We start from the raw sequence: 20,763 nt of genomic DNA, 5'->3' as shown, positions 1-20,763 counted from the left end.
AGTCTCCCTATTAGTTAGTTTATACTACAAGGGTCCCAAAAATACAAAAAATCATTAAGAAAGACCATCAAAATCACTTACTTGTAAAGAAACCAAGTGGCTAAAATTTTCAAGCTTTAAAAACCCCTTTTTGCTATAATTTTCGATGGTAAAGAGAAGGAATGAAAAAGATGATAGCTAGTCATTTAGGTCTATTATTTTATTATCAATTAAGTCACCTAACATTTGACCATCCCTTGAATTAAGACTCCATGTCCAGCCACTAATATTTTATTGGTCTATTTACTCAATAAGGACCCCTAATTTAATGTTCCATAGCTATTTGACACCTTTAACTAGTAGAACAAAACTTCGTACTTTATGCGATTTAGTCCTTTTTCAAAATTAAGCATGCAATCACTGAAATTAATTCACCAAAAATTTTAAACACTCATACAATCATGCTATAACACATAAAATAATATAAAAAAATTCTCCGGCCTCGAATTTGGGGTTCCAAAACCACTATTCTGACTAGGCCCAAAATCGGGTTGTTACACCAAGTTCCATGTCATGACGGGTTACTATGGTGGATTCATCAGTCGGGTACATTGTCGAGAACTCTTTCAGAAAATGCCTTAAAGGCATACCTAGATCTCATCACCAAGGCAGATTGACAACTCGCCACTTAGACATTACAAAATTCACCACACAGGCTTTCCAAATAACTTGCCACAAAGGCTTTTCAGATAATTTCGCCACTACAGCTTTCCATGTAACACCCTATACCCAGTCTGGTCGCCAAGCCCGAATATCAAGATGCCACACCACCTTCTAATGCCATACACAACAAGTAAATGCTCATTCTAAAAGAATCGTCTTTCATATTATCAATTGTATAGGTTTTAAGTCAATCATAATATTTAATTATCATCGTTACATGGTAAACATACATCAAATAGTCTTGTAATAATAATTAAACATGCATAAGTACATTTAGCAAAATTTTAAAACCAACCACATAGGTATCGATACTCGTAGAGTGGTATTGATAATTCTCTCAAGTGGTATCTATACTGCTTGGAAAATCCATTCCAAATTAACTTAATATTTCTCTTCTTAAAAACCTAACTTTAAAAAAATATTGGTACCACTAAAAAAGTATCGATAATTTTACCCTGAGTATCGATACTCATGGCAAAATATCGAGATACCAACTAGCAAAATTCCTACACTTCAAAAATTATAGAAGTATTATTTTTAAATTCCTAATATTGATACCTCTATTCCAAACCTTAAAAACACAACATAGATCATCACATAGATCATTCCAAACTAATTCAAAACATCATGCATCAAATACCACATAAATTTAGCACCAAAATGTCTCAAATATCATCTTAACATCATATTTTCAAGTCCATAATTTCCAAGTATAATAGTCATGCAAACAACTAAAAAAAATCATATCAAAGCCAACATAACATCTACCACATTGCCTTTTATTCCCAAAACAAAAATAATCAAATAACACCTACTAATAGCAACTAAAGTTTCTGGCTTGGACCACCCTTCAAGACCACACTACTCACATCGGCACTACTTATCTACACTGATTTTAATAAAGGAGTGGGTGAGCTTCACCAACTCAGTGAATGCTCAGAAATAACCACAATGTGCATAGAATATCAAAGGTTAATCAATAGCATACTACAACACGCTCACAAATTCTAGTCAAGTCAAAATATCATATTCACGTTTCATTAAATCATAAAACTAACATATACTCCTACCTACAATAACACTCAACTCGCTTATATATAATTCATAATTCATCAAGACTAAACAACATATACATGCTTTAATAACCCACAAGTCTAGTTGATATATTCACTTGCATTCACAAGTTAAATCGAAACAATCCAAACCACAATTACATACACAATTTACTATAAGAACATAATAATATTTTCAGGAAACTTAAGTCGACTCATTTAACATATTATTCGCATGTTTTTGCATCCATCTCATATTGTATTATTACAACATATAAGATCACATTTAAATGATAATTTGCATAGCAGCCACATACTCATTTAGGCATACATCACATTACACATATATACATTTTAAAGGTAATTTGGCACTTGAGGCTATGAAACATAAAAGTGGGCTCTATCACCACACATCGGATACACGAATCTCAAACACACCAAATGACTCATAGAGTTGAATATATCCCAAAAGTGAAGCATAAAGCTAATACTCTCCAACGCACCAAATGACTCATACATTCAAACATATCCCAAAAGTGAAGCATAAAGCTAACACTCTCCTACACACCAAACATGTCCCATTGAATGGAGCTTAGCTCACATTCCCTTATCTCCCCAACATGTTCCAGGGCCTCAACGCCCAAATCACAGAACACATATAGATGAGTAATCACAATCCTATGGCATGCCAACTATATCCAACGGTCTTATAAGGTCATAAGGCCAAAATATCCACAATTACACAATTTTAATTACTAATTTAATGCACATCATCTCTGTTCATATTCATCAATTCACATCACAAACATGTACAAAATACATACTTATCGAATTCACATTTAATTGCACTTAAAGTGTCACAAAAATGCTCATTGAGCCATCACGTATCCAACCACATATGAGTGCATTAAAATCAGTTTATCACATACATAACACTTTACATTAGCATCACATTTCATAATTCAACACATACATACTTACTGGTTTTTGCACACTTTCACTGCATATTTATATTGCTACAACATCTTCACTATTATGCCCACAATACAATATAATTCACAATAGTCATCGCACATATCTCATATCACAATATCGCATCATAATAATCAATCCAAAAATATTCTCATAATCACATAATTTACCAAAAATAAAACAAGGGAAATAGCAAGTTTACACACAGAACTTAGGATAGGGGTTTAGGCTATTCCTAAGCTCCCAATTAACACTATGAATTGTGTCTACTAACAGTGATTCCAAACAGTCAACGATTATGCTTTCGTCGAAAAGTCGAAAGCTTAAACTAGCTTTTCCTTGCCTTTTGCCTTGCTTGAAGAAGGTTCTAACAAATCTGAAGCTTCAGCACAATATTTTACACAACAGTACAGTCAAAAATCAGCTAAGGACTCACCATAAGCAATAAAAAAAACAGAAGCCTAAGTTATGTTTTCATGTAGCCGAAAACTTTAACATAACCAACTTGAAATCCAAATATCTCGGTCTACACTTAATCTTTTCGCATAAACAAGATTCATTCATCTAATTATTCGTCAATGACTAATTTTCAACCTTTAAACTACACAAAACTACTCAATTCATGGTATCGACTTTTTCGACATGTTCATGGGAATTTTAACGAAAATTCATTAAAACTCAAGAAATCTTTAAGGAAACTTCAAAATAAGTTTAGAAACCTTAAAATCATGTCAAAACTAATTGAAAGACACTTTGAAACCACATTTTTACTCAAAATCTCGAAATCCACCATTAACAACCCAAATTTTGGCTTTTATTTAAAACATACGATTTAATGGTTAAAATTTCAGTTTAAAGGATCAAATAGCATCTAAAACTAACATGGAATCGAATCGTTACCTTAGTTGACGAAAAACCAAGCATCTGAATGAAAACTCGAAAGACCCGAAAGCTTGACAATGGAGAAAACTATGGTGTTTTGGGTGTTTTTCTTAACTTCTATGGAGGTTTATGACTAGAAGGATGAAGAAAATCAATAGAATTAAGGTTTGCAAACAAAAAGTGAAAGAGAGAAGCTTGGGAAGCGAGGGATGACACAATAAAAAAGATAGAGAAAACTAATGTGGGTTTTGTGAATATAAAAGGTGGGAAATAGGATGAAAATTAAAATTTGGTTTAATTGCCTCTTAAAAAATCTATGTTTTGACCCTTTTACAAATCAGTCCAATTTTCAAAATTGAAGGTCTTTAAAACTCATTTTCAAAAATTTATTTAATTTTCTAAAAACCATAATAAAAAACATTATCAATATATCATGTTACAAAATTCTGAACACTCTAAGGCTAAAATCCCTAAAATACCCTTAAAAATCTTAGGCCCTATTTTTAAAACTCTCTACTATTCATAATTATAGAAATTTTACACCAATTTTAGAATTTATACACTTTAGTCCCTATGTTCGAAAACTAGCAATTAAACTTCATAAAGTAGTTCTTTTTCACTTCTAAGCTTAAAATTTAACAATTTAGTACCAATTTCTTCAAACATTCAACAATGAAAAATTGTATAAACTTTATTTATTTTTTCAAATTGGTACATGGCTAGCTAAATCATGTTCCCACGACCTCAAAAACATAAAAATTTCAAGAAAAACACGAATACATACTAAATTGAAGGACCGACAGTTAAAACTCCAAAACCTTATTTTCTTCTTTCTTATTTGGTGATGAAGAAAATGAAAAGAAGAAATGTTTTGTTTTGTTTATTTTATTTTATTTTATCTTTTATACTTAATTTCTTATATATTTAATCTTAATTAATTTAACTAACTTTACATAATCAACCTTAAGCATAACTAACTAATTTGGTGGATTACAATTTTCATCCACCATCGATTGGCTACATATTAGTGGTCTAATTGTTTAGCCCTTCAGTTAATTAAAAGTCCTTAGCAATGAACTTTTACAACTTTTATGATATAGTCCATATACGTTAATTAACTATCAATTTTACTAAAATAAGGTATCAAACTTTGATTAACATTTATACTAACCTCGTAAATATTAAATAATATTTTTTACAGGATTGAACATAAGAAATGGGGTTTCGAAACCACCATTTTTGACACACTGACAGACAGGTTATTATAGTGTCACATTTATTGTTAAAGCAACTACAATAACCTATATTCAATTTATACTATTAAATGATCAAATCCAATTCATTCATACATATCATACAAAATACCACAGTTTTTGAGTCTCGTCCGAGCTTACGAAAGCTTTAAAACTAACTTGAGGTTGAAATAGAACCAAATTGTAAGAATTTCAAAAATATCGAGTTGACGTCGTGACGTCAGGGAGTTTCTCATCATGATGCAACATATTGTCAAGCCTCATCCCAACAACCAAAGTTCGGCATCGCACCATGTTGTGGCATTGAAATCTCATTATGATGATCACTGTTCGACATCGCGACATGACATTCTATTTTTAAAAGGGTAAGTTTTAGGTACTTGATTGCAATGCCTAAAACCTTTCAAATTTACCAACACATATTATCAACAAAATCTATATACCTATGTATAATGAACCAATTATACAAGCATACCATCACCCATTTTAACAATTTCAATTGAATTTGCTAATAATTTGTCGAAATATTTCATTTAACTAATTAACATTTACAAAAAATGTATATGAACATAGAACTGATTATGATACCACAAATCATGTCAAGTTATAGTTTTAACATTCACATACTTTAGCAAATAACCAAATCAAAATACTAATTTCGACTCAACCTAGGTACATGTCATATAAGCAACAAAAGAAACTATACACATGTTCGAGACCTCCATATACTATGGTAATGAGTCGACTGGAACAGAAGCACCACCGCTCATTGGTGGGGGAGCTGACTGAGGTCTCCATATACTATGGTAATCATGTGATGCCCGTAGGAAGTCAAATAGAAGATTCAAATTCTATTTGACCGTTCTAGGACAATGTTGTCTTTCACTATCACATGGGCCATAGGGAAATAGAAATTGTCTGTCTAGCTTTCAAGACGAATCTCTTTCTATACGCAATTTCGATAAGAGTCTAGCCAGCTCGTCTCTGCAATACTGTATAGATATGTGTACCATACCGAAGACGAATTTCCTGGCGAAATATCTCAACCGGCTGCTATTATTCAACAAATTATGGACTGGCTGAAATTAATAAATTACCATGGTTGCCGCCGGCTAATAGGGCGAGCAGCGTAATGGAGTCCCCCGGACGGACGACGTGAGTGAGAGCCCAGACCATAGCGGCTTTAGAGACTTCTCTCTCGGCTTTAACGGCGACGAAAACGTTGTCCGAGAGGCTTTCCTTTCTGCTTTACTGTGGTTTACCCATAACCATCAGCGGAAAGGATTACGTAAAAGGCCAAACCAACCCAGGTACATCACAAGTAGATAGGGTTGGAGCAGCAGATCCTATAGAAACAAAGACAAAGCCTGTGGAAATAGAGGCCCTCGAGCCGAATTTCTTTACCGAGTTCCCTCTCGGCTGACACGCTGCTCGGGATCAGCGCGAATGGCGGTGAAGCTGCGATTTCACTACGATCTTGTACATGCAAGCCGTGAGCTGTCTTCTCGCCAGGGGCCCAGGAAAGGACTATTCCCACTAACTAGCGCTTCGCCCCTTCTTATCTTATGCGGGAGGCAGATTCTTGCTACTCCCATGTGCTGCTACCTAAGAGAAGATAGCGACTATCAGCTTACTACTGGAACGTAATAGTAGAATCGCTAGCCTGCTTCACCCCTCTCGCTAACTTACTACCTCCGGCAGAAAAAAAGGCTATCTGTCAGGCAAGAAATCCACATTGACCGACAAGAATGTCTCAACCCAGTCTAGAATCGTCGATTTTGGCCTGATCTACTGATTGACAACCAGCCTGACTTTCTAAGAAAAAGTCCCTTAGGGAATGGTCTTATCTGGCTTTAGACTCCTTTCAACGACACAAGGGACAAGGTTATGAAAGAGTTTGCCTAAGAAGCTGAAGGGCCCATGCCGCAGCACAGCGCTAAAAGCCTTTCTACTCACCGCCCATCTTCCATGGGATGGCTGGCTTCGTCTTCACTTTCAAGCTGGAAAACCTGGAACAGAACATCAGTTGACAACCTTTAGCTTCTACTACAACAACAATAGCCCTATCCTTCCTACTTAACCACTTAACGGCAGCTAAAGAGTGTGACACTCGAATCCAATCTTCTAAGGAGTAAAAATATTACCCTTCTTCGCTTCACTGAACAAGATTCAATCTCGGGACAGGCTCCGTGGATCCTTTAAAGAAGAATAAAAAACAGCCGAAGAATCAACTACAAGACTGGTCTATGATCGATCAGTAGATCGGGTACAACTTGACCTTACCCGCTTCCAGGCGCAACTAAAGACGTGACGTTTGAATCCCACCTTCCATGGGGCGGGCTTCAAACTCCCCTTCTCAAGATAAGTCCCGGAACTGACGTACCGTACCTTGTCAACCTTTAATATTTTACAAAACGATAATATCGGCACTCAAATCAATAGGAAAAATTTTGATTGTCACAACCCGGTCTTCAGGTCTTCTTTCAGAACCTAATGCCCTTTACGACAGGCGCTAACCGCTTTCTACTAGCTAAAGCAGCTCGGCTTGAACCCTTCTTATGGGATCGGCTTACCTCACTTTCAAGCATCCACTGGATCAGAGATCTTTCTTCCTTCCCTCACCTGTCCCACGTGCTCTAATCCTCTGAGCTACAGGCCCCACCTCGTCTCCACTGGATCTGTTCCCAGGAATACCCTAAAAAAAAAGAACCTTACCTCTCCCCAGCCATTTCGGGTTAAGAAGATGTGAAAGCGCCTTTCTCTCTATAAGAACGGTGCGTTCCGAGGTGTGAAGTGGGAGAGAGAGGGTTTCATAATTGGTGTTTTGAGTTGTCGTTTTGAGTGGTGGTATAAATGGGGCTTTGTAGGCCCCATTGCCTTGTTGTTGTGTAGTTTTTCTTTTCGAGTGTTGGAGCTTGGGATTTCCTTAAGCGAGTTCAAGGAAGTGACGTGAAGGTAGCCCCACGGAGCGGTAAGGAGCTGACGAGATAAAGGTGTCTCCACTTTGGTAGTGGGGGATCACTCTGGGCTAAGATAGTCTCTTAAGTACTAGCGTAGCGGGAGAGCAAATAGAAATGAACCTTAGATAAAGTCTTAGTTCCCTCCTACCAAGAACTACTAGAGCTCTCTATGCGAGGAAAAGGGTACATATAGGTGGATTGACGCATCTGAGCAGGCAGGGAATACTTAGTGCTTGGAATATGAATGCTGTGAGGCTTGGGCGAGAGAACAGGTCTAGGAGGCCTAGATATTGCATCATGTGAAAGCAGCGCTAAAATACCCATAAGAGCTGTAAACAAGTGAGATAGGCAAAAAGGGGGGCATTTCTCAGCAAGCAAAAGGGCTAAAGTGCCTTCTACCTTCTCTATTGGCAACCACTAAGACTGAGTCTTTCTCTTTGGATGATGCCAGCAGAGGCAATTTGGGAAGTAGAAGCATCTCAGCTTTATTGACCTGATTAAACATTTCCCTTTCATTAGTGCTAGTACTTGTTCTAGTAGACGCAAGGTAGCTTCCCTTCCCTCACAGCTCCCTCTCTCAGGGCATTCTCCGCCTATTCTCTTTCTCTTTCTATTCATTCGTATTTAAGTCACTTCAGGATAGCTAGATTCGATAGCAGCTTATGCCTTAATGCCATCAGTCTTCTCAGTCTTAGATGTTCGATAAGGCAGATCTTTGGGCATTCAAACAAGAATTTTCGGGCTTGAATGTGAGACACTATTTGAACTAGAAAAAGCAGATTCTGTAACAGCAAAAGCAGCACTGACTTCTTTCTCTTATACCGCTTCAGGGGCTTTGCTGCTCCCTCAGACACAGACAGGACAGGAACTAGTCTTTTAAAAGCCAGGACTAGTACTCATTCTTCCTCGAGTTCACGAAATAGCCCTTTGCTCTAGCTAATGAATCCCCCACTTTTTTCTCGAAATAGATCTTGTTACTTGGAACAAGGCGGAATGAAACCCGGGGCCCTATCTGGTTCACTTCATATATCCCGCTCGTTGACTGACTCGCTTAGCTATCACTCCACCTGCCCGAACACTCGCTTCAGTAATGAGGGAAAGAGGTTAAAGAGAGAAAGATGATTCAATCTCCATGTCGTGTCCCACCGTTAGGGTGCCCTAAACTTGTGTTTTGATTTACAGGAGGTATAGCCAAAAAGAGAAGTTTCGACTTGTTCATCCAAGTTGTGGTACCACTACGAAGCCAATCTTGCCAAGTCTTTCACACTGGGATTCTCACTGAACGAAGTCTCACAGCTTGGTATTTTTACTAAAAATTCTCCGCTACACGGAATAGCAAAAGCAAAAGATTGATGATTTCAGTTTCACAGCTTGACATTCCACATTCCTTTGTCATTCACTGCTGAGAGTAAGACCCCTATAGTACTACCCGTTAGTTGTGATCAAATCTAGTCGGCATCAAACTAATCTATGAGAAAGATTATCAATGACCAGACATTCGGAACATTGCTAAGATGCTGGGTGCGAAAAGGTGCTGTTGAAGAGTCTCTCTGAATAGGGTCAGGGTTAAGACAGAAGACCGGGAATCTCCAAGTCAAAGATATGAAAAAAGGTTGAAAGATTGGAACTTAGCCCTAGATATAGTATCTGGTATGAGATGAGTGTATGGTGATACACATTTCCAAAGAGAGAATGGAGGACTGAAAGAAGGCTAAGGAGCTGCTACAATAGCATTGCGCTTCCAGGCACGCTTGCCTATCACTTCTGCTTCCTTCATCCTACTCTACTTCTCTTTCTTTCATGCTACGGCTGCTTCTTTCATCCTGATGAGCTACCCGAAGAAATTGCTTCTTGCTAGCACAGGAAATCTAACTCATTTTATGCCATCGGTCTATGGCTTCCTTTCCTTGTGAATATGGCTACTTTACTAGGCGCATCGAAGAAAGTAAGGACGTTGTATAAATAAGGGCACTCTCTCTGGGCTCTCTCTCTTGCAAGTGAACTAAAGGCTAGGCTTCTTCATACCTTTGCTCGAATGCCTTGTTCTGTACTGTAGCACAAGAATAAGCTGCTCTCGAAGAAGGAATAAGCACTCCTTGAACGGAGAGGAAGCAGGCTAACTAAACCTCTCTGTAGGCATTAAAAGAAGAGGAGTAGCTGGATCAGAGCGGGAAGGAAAGAAAATCAGATATGGTGTAGATGGCACTAGGCTGAAGACATGGCTTAACACATGAGCGACGGGCGAAAAGCAGGGATAATTTTAGTAGAAAGGACAACTGCTCTCAAATCAGCAATGCCACATCTGACTCAAAAGGGATCGATAAGCCTTTGCACATGAGAATAGGATTAGACTGAACGAAAATAACCCCGTAAGGGCATTCTCTCCATTATTGAGCTAGGTAGGAAAAACCTCAATTTAGATAGCACCCACGCAAGGCGCCTCTCTAAAATAAAACCCTAGATGCATCGAATGCGACGCTCCTAGGAGGTGTTCAAGAGGAACTGATCCCACATTAGTAAGGGAAGGCAGCTCTTTCAATTGGTGTTCCCTATTCCAGACCGGCTTTGGCATCGACTTAAGCTTCAACTTAGGCACCTTCTTTAGCTTGAACTTTGACTTAGGTTTCGATTTCAGCCTCGGCATCATTCTCTCTTTCTTATTCTTCATCCGAATCCTATTTCTTCCTCCTTTTTTCTCCCTCTCTGGATGGTTTACTTCTCTGCCCTTCCCCTCTCTCTGGAGTTCGCCGCTTTCTTTTTTTTTTACCTTTTTCGGGGGTTGGCTTCATTCTTCTCCGCTCCTATTTTGGTTGTCTTTAGTCTTCTTCCCTTTGGGCTGAGTGGTTCTCTTTTACATTCTCCCTTTCGTCCTTGGGTATTGGGTCTTGGCTTCTCTTCGTTGTGCATCCTCTTTCTTCTCTACTTTACTAAGCTTTCAGTGCAGGAAGTCCTACTAATTGGCAGAGCTAAGAGATATTTATTAAAGAAAAGACAAAGGCGCAATCAACACATTCATGCACACGAGACCTGCTATGCGCGAAAGCACTACCTGCTTACTTTCTCTCGGGACTTGCTTGCTCTCATCTTGCGAAGATAGTTAGCACTACCTTATTCGCTTACCAGAGAGCTAACCTCTAAGAGATATTCTTTAAACCAAGAAAGCCACCCCCACCAAATCAATAAGAAAGGCACCGCCACGAGAACATGGTTACTGCTTACAAGGGGGGCTGCGGTCCCCAAACCCCCAGCATTACTACCTGCTTCTAACTACCCAAAGACGCCTCTCTTCTTTTCGGAAGAGAATAAGTTTTTAGAATGCCTCTCAGTGATCCAAGAATTGATCCCAGCAAGTGCTATGAGTGCTTCGTACTATAGAGAAAGATGAGCATTTCTCCTTCTTTGTATATCGGTAGTGAAAAGTTCCTTTCTTCCTTGTTTTCAAAGTGAGGTCGGAGGTAAAGACTTTTTTAATTTACGTACGTTCTATGTTTGACTGTGAGCTATTTTAGAAGTCTTTTCTGAGTCTCCTCACAAGAAGTTTTGAATGAATCGGAGTCAAGGAGTAGATTATTGGCATTCTTAGTTTTAGATTCCTGTTATCTCACCACGAATTGGATTCGAACCACTCTGACGTTCCTTTCTTTTCCTTTATTATCTCGTGATTGGGTCTGTCGTCCTCCTCATTATAGTCCTCCTAAAAGAAATAGCATTTCGTCGGAATACATCCTGTCTTTTCACCGCTCCGTGGGTAGTCCTATGCATAGTCAGTACTATAGCCCCAATCATGGCTACTAATAAAATCAGACTAGGAACCAAAAACCAGACGAAATAGTAGGTATAAAGTAAATTGCCCAATGTTTCCAAATTAGTCCAACTTCGTACCTTTACAGCATAAACCGTATATCTCAGAGAGGTCGTATTTCTTTGGGTTGGTAGTAATGGAATGGTTTCATTATCTAAAATGAAGAACATTTCCCACCAAAAGATCAGTCCAATAATACCACTCACTGGTAAATAGCGCAATACTTCTTCGTGAATCTCCGCTATTTGAATATGGAACATCATAACAACGAATAGGAATGAAACGGCTATAGCTCCTATATGAACTACTGGGAAGATCATAGCGGAGAAGTCGAGACCTAACAAAAGAAGTAAACCTGAAGTGTCGCGAAAGACTAGGATGGGAAACAAAACGGAATGTACCGGATTTTTAGCACGTGCAACCATCAAACCAGAGACCAAAGCAGGGCTCGACAAAACAGAAAGTATCATGGTACATCGTCCTTCCCTGAAATGGAACTTTCATGCTGGAGCAAGAACTAGCATGAAAGTCGATCTATTACGACCAGCGCGGTTGTTCGTATTTCATTTTCTTTTTCCCTTAGAAAGCACTCACTTTGTTACTTACGGAATCTCAAATCTTTCTCGACACCGAGAATTTTTTATGTGTCTAGGTCGATCAGAGGTTCGGCTTGCTTCTCCCCCTTGGAAACTGGCTAATCAAAAGGGGGCATTTTTAGAAAATGGGTCCTCAATAAATAGAATACCTGTGCGGATATGTTCAGCTTTGGGTTGAAAGGTAAGGAATTTGATTCCGACTAAGATTATTGTCCATGGTGTAACGGACACAGCCCAAATAACCCTCGGGTACAACATGCTACAGATGCTTGTGGATCGCTGAGAGGCGTACATACAATGAATGTTATTGATGCTACTCCTTACCATCTTTGACTGGGGCGACCCTCCATTGATCTTGGCTTGCTTCTTTGTTCTTGGCTACTGCTTGGTTAACTATTGCGAATTATTTAATGGTAGAAAGAAATCCTTCTTCCTTCCCTCATCGCATCCTAGAGGGGCCGCTCGGACGAATAAAGTAAAGTAGGGAATGGGATAGAGTTCGAGTGAGGCATCAACCATAGATTGCGGAACTTTCGAGATGCTTCCTTGCGAAAGCCAACGGAGTCTGTAACTCAACCTTCTCATCCATGGGAGGATTCCATATTCGATGATAAATGTCAATCGAGGGCAACCTCATTTCCAGAGATAGAATCAGGCTGCACAGAAGGGGAAAGCCCTCCTACTGAGCAAGATCATTAATGAATAAGGAAGCACTTAACTTAGGGCAGCCAGTCTCACTTCACGCAGCATAGCGCCTTGCTATTTGCATTCATCCTTGTAACTTACCGAAGTGAGGAAAACCACATTGGGGATCGCGAGTCGGGAGGGTTGCGAAGATATTGTGTGTGTCAACGAAGTCTTTCCGGGGTTGAAAGCACGGGTTGGAAGCATGAGCGATGAGCTTCTCGACTTCGATCTTTTTCTTTTATTTTAAGTTATGGGTTGATTGTGACCTACTATAGGACTGATCCAGGGCAATTCAAAGGCTAAGCCCAAGAATTCCAATAGTTCGCTTTTTCGTTTTAGCGCTACTTGGATACTCCAAGCCAAGATCGGGTTGGATACTTCAAGCCAAGATCAGGACGATGGGTGGGGGATAGGGGCATCCATGCATCCAAGAGCGTATTTTCTCGTTGTTGCTTGTAATATTATTAACGAGAAAAGTGGCTGGCTCTATTTTCATGCTTCATGTTGTCGCCTTCGAAATCGATGCTTAAGTCGATCCACTTGCATTGGTGGTCTCTCTCTTCCCTCATCGCATGCGCTTCGCTTCGACCAGGGTGCTTTTAAGCTGGCTTCTTTCTTTGATTGTCCGGTACCTTCCCTCGATCTGGTCTTCTGTAACAATCTGATCTTTCACTTTATTATATTATATATTATGCTATTTTTTTAGGGATCCTAGGTGGGGAAATAGCTATAGCCAAGTGGTGCAGAACAAAGAGGAGTGGAACAGACTCATTGGCTACGGTTCCGGCCTATTAATAGTAAAATTTTCATTGACCAAGCCTGAATGGGCTGCTCCTGCTCTTGGTTCCCGGGGAAAATGGGGTGACAAAGAGCAGCTTGCTTCATTGGATCATTGCTCGACTCGATGGGTACTTCTAGTGGTTTGCCGGACGGAGAAGCTCTTGTTTTCTTTCAGGAGTTGGTTGGTGGCATGGACACCTAGCCTTTTCTTATTTATAGTAATAGTCGCTAGGCGTTCTAGGCCGAATCTGATGTTATGAAAAGGGCAAGCTCAAGCCTTAAGTTAAAGGGAAGCTTCTTACATACTTATTTAGCTAGGCTTCCTCTTATACTGCTAATAAGCTGACTACTTCGAGTGACTTTTTCTTCGGTATGAAGAAGAGGCCTATCCTGGTAAATTTTGATTCATAAGGGGACTGAGCCTAGGGGGGACGGGGAAGCAAAGCTTAGGAATTGACAAGACCAGCCTTAGGAACCTACGCACGACGCTTCCAAGAAAAGCAAGAAGTATGACGACTGTCCTATAAAGTCAAGAAGCTTCCTAGTAGTAGCTTCAGTGACATTGGTTGCTTTCAGGTATGCCTGAACATCGTTCCAATTGATAAGATTGGTCATCATATATGACCATCACGCAAAGTAGGATACTTTTTTTTTGGTATGGCGGTGAAATAGACAGAATTTTCAATAGTTGAAAGCAGGAAGGGGATAAAAAAAAGGGAGGGGGGAGGGCCTGAGCCCTTTCTTAGAATCGAATTCTAAACCGGCGCTGCTTGATGCTTCTGATCAATAGAAAAGGAAGCCGAGCAAAGAGAATAAGGAACTCGGGACGCCATAAATGGATCTGGAACTCATTCCTTTCCTTTCGTTTAAGAGTCCGTGGCACTAGCCTTTCTTTCTTTACTTTGAAGGGCTTTTTCCCTTTTGGAAATCAAGGGTAAGCTTTTTTTTTTTATTTATAAATATAATAATAATAACGGATCTTGAATAAGAATCTTAAATAGAACTAATGAATCTTCCTTTGTAGGAACTTCACTTTCACTCCTGAAGTCAGGTCTTCCTTCCCCCACAGAACCAGATTCTGTCTTCTAATCCTAATAGTTTGGCGCCGCGGAGTCTGCTTTAGAGGAGAAAACTTCTTTCCCGGGAAAGGTTGATCTATAAAGAGGTCACTTAATCAGAGGTTGTCTCCTCATCGGTTGATGTCTCCAATCAGTAATCGATTCTATAAAAATAAGATAGTATAACTCTAACCGCTGAACCAGTTTTTGTTGCTCGATCATATTATATCTCCTAATCCTATGAAGAAACATAGTATGCTACCACTTGTCTTTGTTGCTGAGTCGGTTTCTTTTGCTCAACCATATTCTGTAGAGGAATCGGAGAATGTTTCCGAATCGGCTGTGTTCCTTCTACTGATTTCATAGCTGGGATGGGTAGGCTTTTCATTTTCATTTGAATAAGATCCAATCTCTAAGACTAAGATAAGTAAGATACCACATCACATATTTTTACGTTCGTAGATAGAAAAAAAAAAGAGGAATCCTAGCCTCGAAGCGGCGAACTCGACCAGAATGGGAAGTAAAGTAAGCGCGCGAATGACATTGGTCTTTCTTGCTTTCAATTTGAAGAACGTGTTCCCGCAGTGGAAGGCCCTACCCATAAAATTAGAGAAGGAAGCGGAGCTGGCATCGATCTTTTCTTTAGAAACTGCTTGACTTATGATATTCTTGACTTTGCATCTTTCAACTTCAAGTCAGAATGTGTTCCTGCCGTCAAAGAAGAAGAATTACTTTTTATAGAATCCGCTTATTCTATAGCCGGAGATTCAATAGCAATTGCTGTTACTTATATTTTTATTTTTAAATAGCTTAGAGGGCTTGCCCTTGTTCTGGTTCTAAAAGAAGAGTTCGGAGAAGAGTCAACCTAGAAGAGAAAGAGTTCTCCTGGGAAAGGAGAAGCCTAGCTAGGAAGGAGTTTTGTTTGCATAGAATAGCGAAAACTAGAAGATGAATCCGCCCAGAGAAGATTAGAAAGCGATTTCCCGGCAAGCTGGCTTAGCTTCGAATGAATATAAGATTCAGAGAGCAGAAGAAGACTTTTGAGTGGCACTTGGTCGGTCTTATTTAATTTATTTAAAAATGCGCTCCTGCTGCTAGGGTCTTTTTTCCGGGAGTAATAAAATGTTAGTCGGGAGCCCGCCTAGCCTACGAGGAGAGGAACCCCAGAAGAGTCAGAAGCCTAGAGTCAACCTAGAAGAGGAGGCCTAGTAGTTTTCTTTCCTTACTTATTGACCTTGAGGGCCTTACCTAGAGTTAAGTCCCGGGGAAGTAGTCAAAGAAGTACAGCCGAGAAGCCAGACACTATTGAATTGACAGGACATACGGTAATTCTTCTTTATAATAAAAAAAAAAGTACTAGGTAAAAGTGAGTTCACATTGGGACGGCTGTAGTCAATGTATGACTGAGGCATATGAGGATAAAAACAAGGCTATATCTTATTCCAAAACCACTGGGTAGTTGTATGAGGAGAAGAAATGCTGTCTCCACCGTGCAATCGAATAAGCGCAATACCTACAACTCCTCCCCCCCTAGCTAAGGCAGAACTGAAAGTCTTCTCTACTTCACTCCGCTACTAGTTCTATTTTCGGAGGAATACTTTTCTGCTTTCTTACTCTTATTCTGTCACATCGAGGTAGTGCTAACTCATCGAAAATCTCCTTACGATCTGTCTTCTCTTATGAAATTGATAGTTAGTGCGTAGTGGGACTGCTTGTTCGTGAGGTGGATGCTGGCTGACGAGCCAGGAAAGGACTCTTCCCACTAACTAGCGCTTCGCCCCTTTAATAGAATAGCATGTACCCATCTTCCTAAAACCGATGCCTTAGCACAAAAAAAAGTAATATTAGAGACAACTGGCCAAAGGGTTAAGGCTAGACGCACCTCTTCCTGTTTCTTACTTGCTCTCATGCAGCGAAGAAAGCTTTCAGTCTCGCTTACCCGAGAGCTAACCTATGAGAGAGATTCTTTGACAACAGACCGGCTATGCGCAAGGTCAATACGGCTTAAAGAACGGCGCTATGCCTCGAAGAGTGACTTCTTACCTCTCCCTCTCCTTTGGGTTAACTCAGATCTTTCTCCTTCTTTAAGCTAAACCTCCCAGGCGGCCTTTCTTTGGGAACCTCTGTTGCCTGACCTTGCTGCCCTGGTGACTGCTTACCAGAGATTGGTTCTCTCGGCGGGTTGATCAAGTTCCTTTCAGCTGCGGGCTAAATAAGAGGGTCCCGAAGAGAGGGGCGTTGAATGGCTTCCACGATTGGATGAGAATACAGGAGCACAAGAAGGCGGAAATGGATCCTGCAAGTCGCCGGAAGACGATCCTACTCAGACTCTTCCAATCGACGTCTTCAAGAATCTCTCTTCTTTCTCTGACCTGGAAGGAAGAGGTCTCCCTCCCTATAGGCTATAGGAGAGTGCAGATGCATTCCTTCAATTGACTCGATTGGTCAACTAATCCATGAATGGTACGAGTACTTAGACAGTCTAACTAGTCAATGAGTCTATCCCTAGACTCTGACCATCTACAAGGACCTTCCCTAACAATTCTTCTAACCCGGCTCCTCCTAACTCATAGGGAAGACCAACTCACTGACCACCTGACCCATACGAGGTTGAAAGCGTAATTCAATTGTTAGGCATAAAAAGCTAGATGAATATTGGAATATTAGAAAAGAGCAAGAAGACGGTCTATTCCCAAACGTCTGCAAACCAAAGACCGGCCAGGAGCCGCTACTTGACTGATTCATTGCCTGGCATCATGAAGTGAACTAGACTGGCTTCGGTCTCTCTCTACATGAAGCACCCGAGCTTCATACAGGGTCTCATTAGGTTCTTTCCCCGGTCTTGCCGGCTCACCTCGACATTCAAGGTTAGCCCCTAATCCGAGTGAAGGTCACTCCTTTCGTTCCCCTCGGGTTCTGTTCTATTAGTGGAATCCCCAAAAGCGGAAGAAGCGAAATGGTAAAGGTCCCTTCCCTCAGTTACTTCTTTGCCTTCCCTTACCAATGGTTTTTTAAAGACTGCTTCATCCCACCATCTTCATCCTATCCTCATGTCCGATAATCTCTGCTGTTGAAGCTGTTGAGAATCGCCTCTTTGACACTACCAGATCAGCATCAGCTAACTCTCCAGGCTAAGCCAATAAGATCGAATAAGAGGAAGTTTCTCTCAGAGAAGGAGCAAAGCAGTCCCAATGCCCACAGATCTGCATTATTATACGAGGATAGTGGCTAGCTTCGATGAATAGATTGTATCTCTTTTTTCAATCGGAATGGATAGAGCTGAATCCCCTAAGGTTGAAAGAGCTATGCTAGCATTGGTCACATAGGCTTGAACCGCTTAGGCTCGACTCTTTTCTTTGCAAGAATGCCTTGTGAAAGAATAGGGATAGGCAAATTAGACTGATTTAGTGAAGTATGCCATGCCATCAGTAGCAAAGTAGGCAGTTCTCGAATCATCTGTGGCACTTGCTCTTAGCCTTGATCTTTTTCTTTTTTTTTTAATCTGCCTATTGTTTCATCAGATGTGATTGGAATGCTTTCCTTGGTTTCAAAGGCTTAACTAGACTGCTTTCAATGGCTAGATGGTAAAGATCCCACACCCGAAACAAGAGAATCAAAGGGGCGTAACGACGGAGAGATCTTTTAACTCTTTCTCGATGCGACTCGATAAAGGTTATTCCCAGATATGTTGATAGCTTACAGTCAGAAGCCAGCTCTTCTTCAAATCGACTGGAGTAGAGGGAAAAAGACCGACTCTTTACTTTAGCATCCCGAAGAGTTCCATTTCTAGGCCCTGGCCCTTCGAAGGCGCTGCTCTGTCGGACCTTTTCTTTGACTTTCCTGGGATGAGTCTTTCGCACGAGATGAAGACCGCTCTTTCGAGCTGCATTCGTACATTTCTTTCAAGCGAGCCAGTCCAAGTCCAGGTTTAGGAGTGAAGATGGGCAAGAAGAGGAGTGTAGGGAGAAGTCATGAAATGAAGACAAGACGAAGGAAATCGGGTTTAGACGGATTCAGACTTCCTTCTGTGATGACTAATTTGTTTTTGTATAAGTTTCCGCTTTCCTTTTCTAATGAAAGAGGCCAAGAGGGGTCAATGCTGGAGACTTCAAGGGAAGAGTGATCGACCGGACTTCATTTCAAAGGAAAGTTAGCAAATTCGATCGAAAAACAATACCTCACTCTGACTAGATAGACACCTACCTTCATTCCATACCAAACAAAGGTAGACAAGACTGCTCTATCCGTAACGTAAGAGAATGCTCGAGAAAGTTCTAACATTAACTAGATTAGATCTTAAAGATAGAAGAAAGATAGGGAGACCTCTTCAGATAGACTACCACATCCTCTCGGATGAAAGGCATGGGATAAAATAATTTGAACCTGAAAACTGTTGTCCTTTCGTCGACTATTAGACCTGCTTCAATCCAAACCTCAAGGCTAAGACCACTTATTTCGCATCAACAGAAAAAAGACTGGCATATGTAAGAGCAAAAGCACTGACACTGACTACCGCTCATGCCCCCTAGCCAATTCAAACTCGGATCCTAAGGCCGATGGGTGATTCTCTATAAAGTTTTAATATGACATCACTTTTAGCTGTTGGGTACGAAACTAGACTAGGCTATGATTCACATCTCGAAAGTTCTCAGATCTGGACCTAAGGCCTGGGACTGCTTCTTCCTTATCGCCCGACTATTGCATCGCCTTGACTTGGGCCGGGAACTCAAAAAGAAATTGACCTTGAGCCTGCTAATTAAAGTCAACCTTTGCCTTTTAAAACAGCTATTGCTTGTCTTTCTAAATCATTATGAAGAGTGCCACATCTCTCGATCTCTATCTTCTTTAGCGGACATCGAGGCTTTAAGACCGATTGGCACGTGCCCAAAAAGGGAGACCGGAGACCGCGTCTGAAGCCTTTGCCAACTTTCCGTCTCAGGCAAGAGCTACGGAACTAAAGCACCAACGGCTCCTCTTCCGACTCCGACATTGGCTACTGCTATCGGGTATGAACTTATAAATTAAGCAGTCGATGCCCTGATCCCGGGAATAAGAGAACTTTATCTTCCAGGTATTCACTCATCCCCTCTCAGTGGCAAGAGTGAGTAGATAGCAGAAGTTCTTTCATTCCCCATTCCTGGGATATTAGTGAAGCTTGCCCCTTAAGGGTGTTCTCACCTGTGCTATCAATAAGAAGGAGCCATTTCCCTGGTAGGCTAAGCCAGAAAGAGAGAAAGAGAATGTTAAAAGGCTACGCACCTTGGTCCAGAGCGAGGATTGGGATAAGTTGAACCCGTTCTCTTTAGTTCTATTTTCACTAAGCCGAATCGCTATCTCTGGAACCAAAGTCGTATTTATTCCATATCCTAATGTAATGCCCTTTAAACCACCAACAGGTCCTATTCCGCCAACACTGAAAAAAGGGCTCTCTGCGGCTCAGTTGGTTAGTACCTTAAACTAATTAGCCATTTCCAAGCTGCTCTTTCATAAGCTGTGATGGCTCTTTTGAATAAACGGCATAGTCTATGTCATCTTCCTTTTGCCCAGGAGCATTCGACTGAAGAAGTATGCCATTAGTAAGACTCTCTAGAAGCCTTAGGAGCAATGGAGTCTGGTGAGGTAGCTCTTGTCTCTTGGTCAGCTGTTTCCGCTCGAGTGAAAATGCTTGATGGGGCGAGATTTGCCTTGGGTGAGGTTTAATAAAAAAGTAAAGTAGGACAGCGGTGACCGCGAATGGCTATAGTTCGTCACTCGCGGTATAAAAAGAAGTAAGGAGCTTTCCTAAGCTAAAGCGCTTTCTAGTTGAGAGATGGAAATGCCTAATCAAGTAGCCAAGAATCATCGATTTCGGAGGGAAAGAACCCAGCTCCAGGGAAATGAATTTGGAAGGATCCGATCCCAAGTGACATTGAATCAGTTGGTGTTGGAGGAGTGAATGCCAGTCGAAAGGCGCATCTATGACTTAATACCGAATTTGCCATAGAAGGGCTCGATCCCAGACCTGGGGCGAGAAATGCTT

At 40.6% G+C, this 20,763-nt stretch overlaps 1 protein-coding gene across 1 annotated transcript; it reads right to left on the bottom strand.

The window, feature by feature from the left end:
- Positions 1–10,450: 10,450 nt before the first annotated feature.
- LOC121218564 (NADH-ubiquinone oxidoreductase chain 6) lies at positions 10,451–17,953 on the bottom strand. The gene has a single exon (XM_041095976.1). It carries the CDS (start codon positions 12,091–12,093, stop codon positions 11,473–11,475), a length of 621 nt encoding a protein of 206 aa, XP_040951910.1. The 5' UTR covers positions 12,094–17,953; the 3' UTR covers positions 10,451–11,472.
- Between the last annotated feature and the right edge of the window lie 2,810 nt (positions 17,954–20,763).

This window comes from Gossypium hirsutum, chromosome A03, assembly GCF_007990345.1.
Source record: "Gossypium hirsutum isolate 1008001.06 chromosome A03, Gossypium_hirsutum_v2.1, whole genome shotgun sequence".
Lineage (NCBI taxonomy): Eukaryota > Viridiplantae > Streptophyta > Magnoliopsida > Malvales > Malvaceae > Gossypium > Gossypium hirsutum.
The sequence above is the reverse complement of the archived record's forward strand: the minus strand, read 5'-3'. Positions and strand labels throughout refer to the sequence as shown.

Bases quoted from the DNA above. Each gene is read 5' to 3' on its own strand.
- LOC121218564 (XM_041095976.1), bottom strand. From the start codon at position 12,093: ATGATACTTTCTGTTTTGTCGAGCCCTGCTTTGGTCTCTGGTTTGATG.